Consider the following 3,705-nt stretch of genomic DNA (forward strand, 5'->3'; position numbering starts at 1 on the left):
TATATGTTCTCCCGAGTAGAATTTCACGAAATTTCTAGACCTAACATTTAGAGGCTCGACTCTAGATAGACCTAACACTAGTGGTTAGATCTAGATCTAAATAAGTTACACTCGCAGGAAATGTTCTCAAACATCAAGTCAGTCTTCCAAATTTTGAGCGAGATCGGATCACGGGTAGGGTCGATATCGGCTTCGAACTTAAGTCCTACATTGTCACGTCACTCGCACAGCCCCATTCATTATTTTGTGTAAAATCTAGATCTAGCGTTAGGTAATATTTCTAGATTCTAACGTTAGAGAGGCAAAATCGTGTTTCCGGCCCCATTACTTGAATCGATCATCGCGATATAAGAGACAGATTCACGGCCTAGGGTTAGGAAGATCGCGATAAGGAGGCAGACTCACGGCCTAGGTAGGGTTGGGGAAATCCTGATATACATGTAGGAGACTGATTCAAGGCCGAGGGTTAAGGAAATCGCGACATATTGATAGGTTAGGTTTAGGGTTATATAAAAGATGCACGGTGGATATCAGCCCCACCAATGTGGTAACAGCGCGCAAACGCCGTTTGGTGGGGTCGTAAACACGAGTAGATCTATGATACTGTGCTCACCAGCCCCACTGCCGTATAAATCCTGTAGGCCCTAGCTGTAGTCTGTACAATTCACATCTGTTGGTTCTGAGCGCGATCAGTAATTTGATATAGAGAGTTATGATCGATCAGCATGTAAGGTCCCATATCATATGTATTTGTAGTGATGGGGCCTATTTCACGAGTAGATTGATCTATGCCTCTACTAGAGACTAGACAAGTAGACTCGTCTATCGCTAGCTATCTCGCGATACACAAAATACCGACTGTGGCTAAGTCAGTGGCTGTGCGAGCGATGACTCGTCGCAAGAATAGCCACTACCTCAATAATATGCTAAGTCTTTAGATCTACTGTAGTTTGAGTTTGTCTAGATCTCTATCTAGACGTGGAACACCATTCTATTTTTCTAAAAAAACGTCATTTGCATTGCGTAAACCCATCCATTTGTCCATTTGCATTTAACAAAACAAAAAATGACACTGGAGTGGACCGTAAGTACGTAACAGCACAAAAATATACAATTTTTTGGACAGCCATTATGACTGAATTTCATACCGTTTTCAGTATTCACGTTGCGTACATGACATGTCCAGCTGCCCTGAAAACTACCCTCTCTTTACTTGACCTTTTGGACAACCCTTAGATCTATACCATTTTCAGATTTACAGTGGGCTCGTGAATTCCATATAAAATATCAAATATATGTAAATCTTCTGTATCTGTATCCTCTTAAATCATTTTAGGACACCATTTAACTGTTACTGGAAGCCTCACAGTACAATCATATAGACGTCAGCATGGAAGGGCCTCTGGAGAACAAGTCTGATGGTAAGGGTGAAAATGCCATTTAAAATTGATCCATCGTTTGTTGCCGGATATATTCAATTTCAAATGTTAGGGGAGGGGAATGTTATATGACATTTCCATGTCATGATGTATAAGAATGCTATTCGCTCCGTCTTTTAATTTGTAATAATTTTGTAATATTTATAACATTTGTGATGTACTTTAGTATGCAGCTAAGTGGCTAAATGTAATTTAAAGTTAAACGGAATATCTATGTGTTTATTCCTTGGCATGAATGCAGATTAATATCTATTAATTTTAGAGCAAATAACTGAAATGAAGTTTGGCAGAAACTATTAACCCAATTACCGTACTCTAAAAGTACTCAAATACTTGTATGTTTCACTCCTCCAGTTCACCCTGGACCTGAAACTGACTTGTTGATGTATGTTGAATGGAAAAGTAATAAATCCCGCTATTTTTACTTGCACATTCTCAAGTCTGCCTGAGCATAATTATAATACAGGACTAGAGCTTGGTGAAACCTATCAAACTGCTTGTATTATAACTTGCTGAGAGAAAACATTCTAAATATTGCCAGTGTTTTTAGTGATTTATTGCATATTCTTTCAGAAATGAACCACACAGCCCAGCCCAGCCAACTTTTCGAAGGCCCACTTAGGGAACCTTGTACTACCGATGCCAAGAATGAATCAGTGCTTCATCGTGGTGACAAAGACGACAGCAGTGACGACGACGATGACTTGCCCCTAGCAGTATTGATTAAGCCAGGTATATACAGAAAAAACCCCAGCTACGGTAAAGTGGTAGAGAGTAACGTGTTTGTAAATTCCCTCTTAAAAAAAAAAAAAAAAATCATTGACAGATATGCAATTCCATTTTTAAATTACCTAGCTTAATTCTTCAAGGTATGTTGATTACAACGAATTGCAGGATTGGAGTCGATCTCGTCAATTAAAATTTGATGTATAAATAAACATAGCCAACTTCCGTAATGCTGATGAGTTGCCCTTTGGTAGAATTTACTAAACAGGGTGTGTAATATACATAAATTAGCACTTATGTAGAGATAAGTGAGCGTGAAATTGAAAGTTCATTTAATCTACATTATCAGGGACAAGTTCATTATACCATTATTACTGCATATTCTAAAGTCTTCCTGAGCATGATTAAAATAAAGGACTAGAGCTTGGTCAAACCTGTCGAACTGCTTGTATTATAATTTGCTGAAACAAAACATTCTAAAAATTGCCTGTGTGTTTTTAGTGATTTGTTGCATACTCTTTCAGGAAAGAACCACATAACCCAGCCCAGACAACATGGTAGTGACAAAGACGTCAGTGGTGACAGTGGTGTTCACCCTGGACCTGAAACTGACCTCTTGATGTATGTGGAATGGAAAAGAGATAAATCCCGCAATGTCGTCAAACTGAGTGAGGTGAAATGTATCGGACTTCCTCTACCAGGGAATACAATAGAAATGAAATGTGGTAAAAGGAGGAAGGACATCTGGAAGGCGACAATTATAGACACTGAGGAAATTTATGATGATGACTGCAGTGATGATGAAGCCCCAAGTACCAGCTCCTACATCGAAAAAGAAGAGGAGTCTCCTCGTGCTAATTCAACCCAACAAGGTTTGTAATGATTTGTGCGAGATTGTATTGGGGCATCCCATATCAACCAATGTATTTCTTTAAAATGATAGGATAACGAAAACAAAGGATTCAATATTAATGGAACTAATCTCAGTCACCTTCGGTGTGTTGATGTGATTGTAATAATTTGAAATACAACTAGCTGAGACTGAGATGTTGTCACAGCTTGATAAGGAGAGTAAAGTGAGTATTACAATTAATATGTTCAAAACAAAAGTCATCGGCCAGTGTTAAGTAAAAATAAGATTTGAAATGGTAGAACAAGAAATTTAATAAGAATCCAAAAAAGTTGATTGTTAAAACCAGAATTGTATAGTTCGAACAATAACATGTGTAAGGACCGAGTGCAATAATTTCCTGAACAATTAGAACACGTATGGTCTGTGTACCTTGGTTAACGTTGTGCTACTCTGCCAATATTTATTTACACACTTCTCTTCTGATATACTCTTTCAGAAATGAACCACACAGCCCAGCCCAGACAACTTTTCGAAGGCCCACTTAAGGAACTTTCTACTACCGATGCCAAGAATGAATCAGTGCTTCATCGTGGTGACAAAGACGACAGCAGTGACGACAACGATGACTTGCCCCTAGCAGTATTGATCAAGCCAGGTATATACAGAAAAAAAACCCAGCTACGGTAA

The 3,705-nt window shown here is 38.6% G+C and overlaps 1 protein-coding gene across 1 annotated transcript; it reads left to right on the top strand.

Moving 5' to 3' along the window:
- The first annotated feature begins 1,218 nt into the window (after positions 1-1,218).
- On the top strand, positions 1,219-3,705 carry LOC139726960 (uncharacterized). Its single transcript, XM_071637948.1, has 4 exons — positions 1,219-1,421; positions 2,013-2,171; positions 2,690-3,037; positions 3,515-3,705. Exons 1-4 carry the CDS (start codon positions 1,391-1,393, stop codon positions 3,703-3,705), a joined length of 729 nt encoding a protein of 242 aa, XP_071494049.1. The 5' UTR covers positions 1,219-1,390.

The sequence above is a fragment of the Diadema antillarum genome, unplaced genomic scaffold (assembly GCF_040938485.1).
Source record: "Diadema antillarum isolate AM-2024a unplaced genomic scaffold, OU_Dant_1.0 seq00000106_RagTag, whole genome shotgun sequence".
Classification (NCBI taxonomy): domain Eukaryota; kingdom Metazoa; phylum Echinodermata; class Echinoidea; order Diadematoida; family Diadematidae; genus Diadema; species Diadema antillarum.

Excerpts from the sequence above, each read along its gene's own strand:
- LOC139726960 (XM_071637948.1), top strand. The coding sequence starts at position 1,391 with ATGGAAGGGCCTCTGGAGAACAAGTCTGATG. Across the intron at positions 1,422-2,012 it reads TCTGGAGAACAAGTCTGATG|AAATGAACCACACAGCCCAG; the intron begins GTAAGGGTGAAA and ends ATATTCTTTCAG. Across the intron at positions 2,172-2,689 it reads AGCAGTATTGATTAAGCCAG|GAAAGAACCACATAACCCAG; the intron begins GTATATACAGAA and ends ATACTCTTTCAG.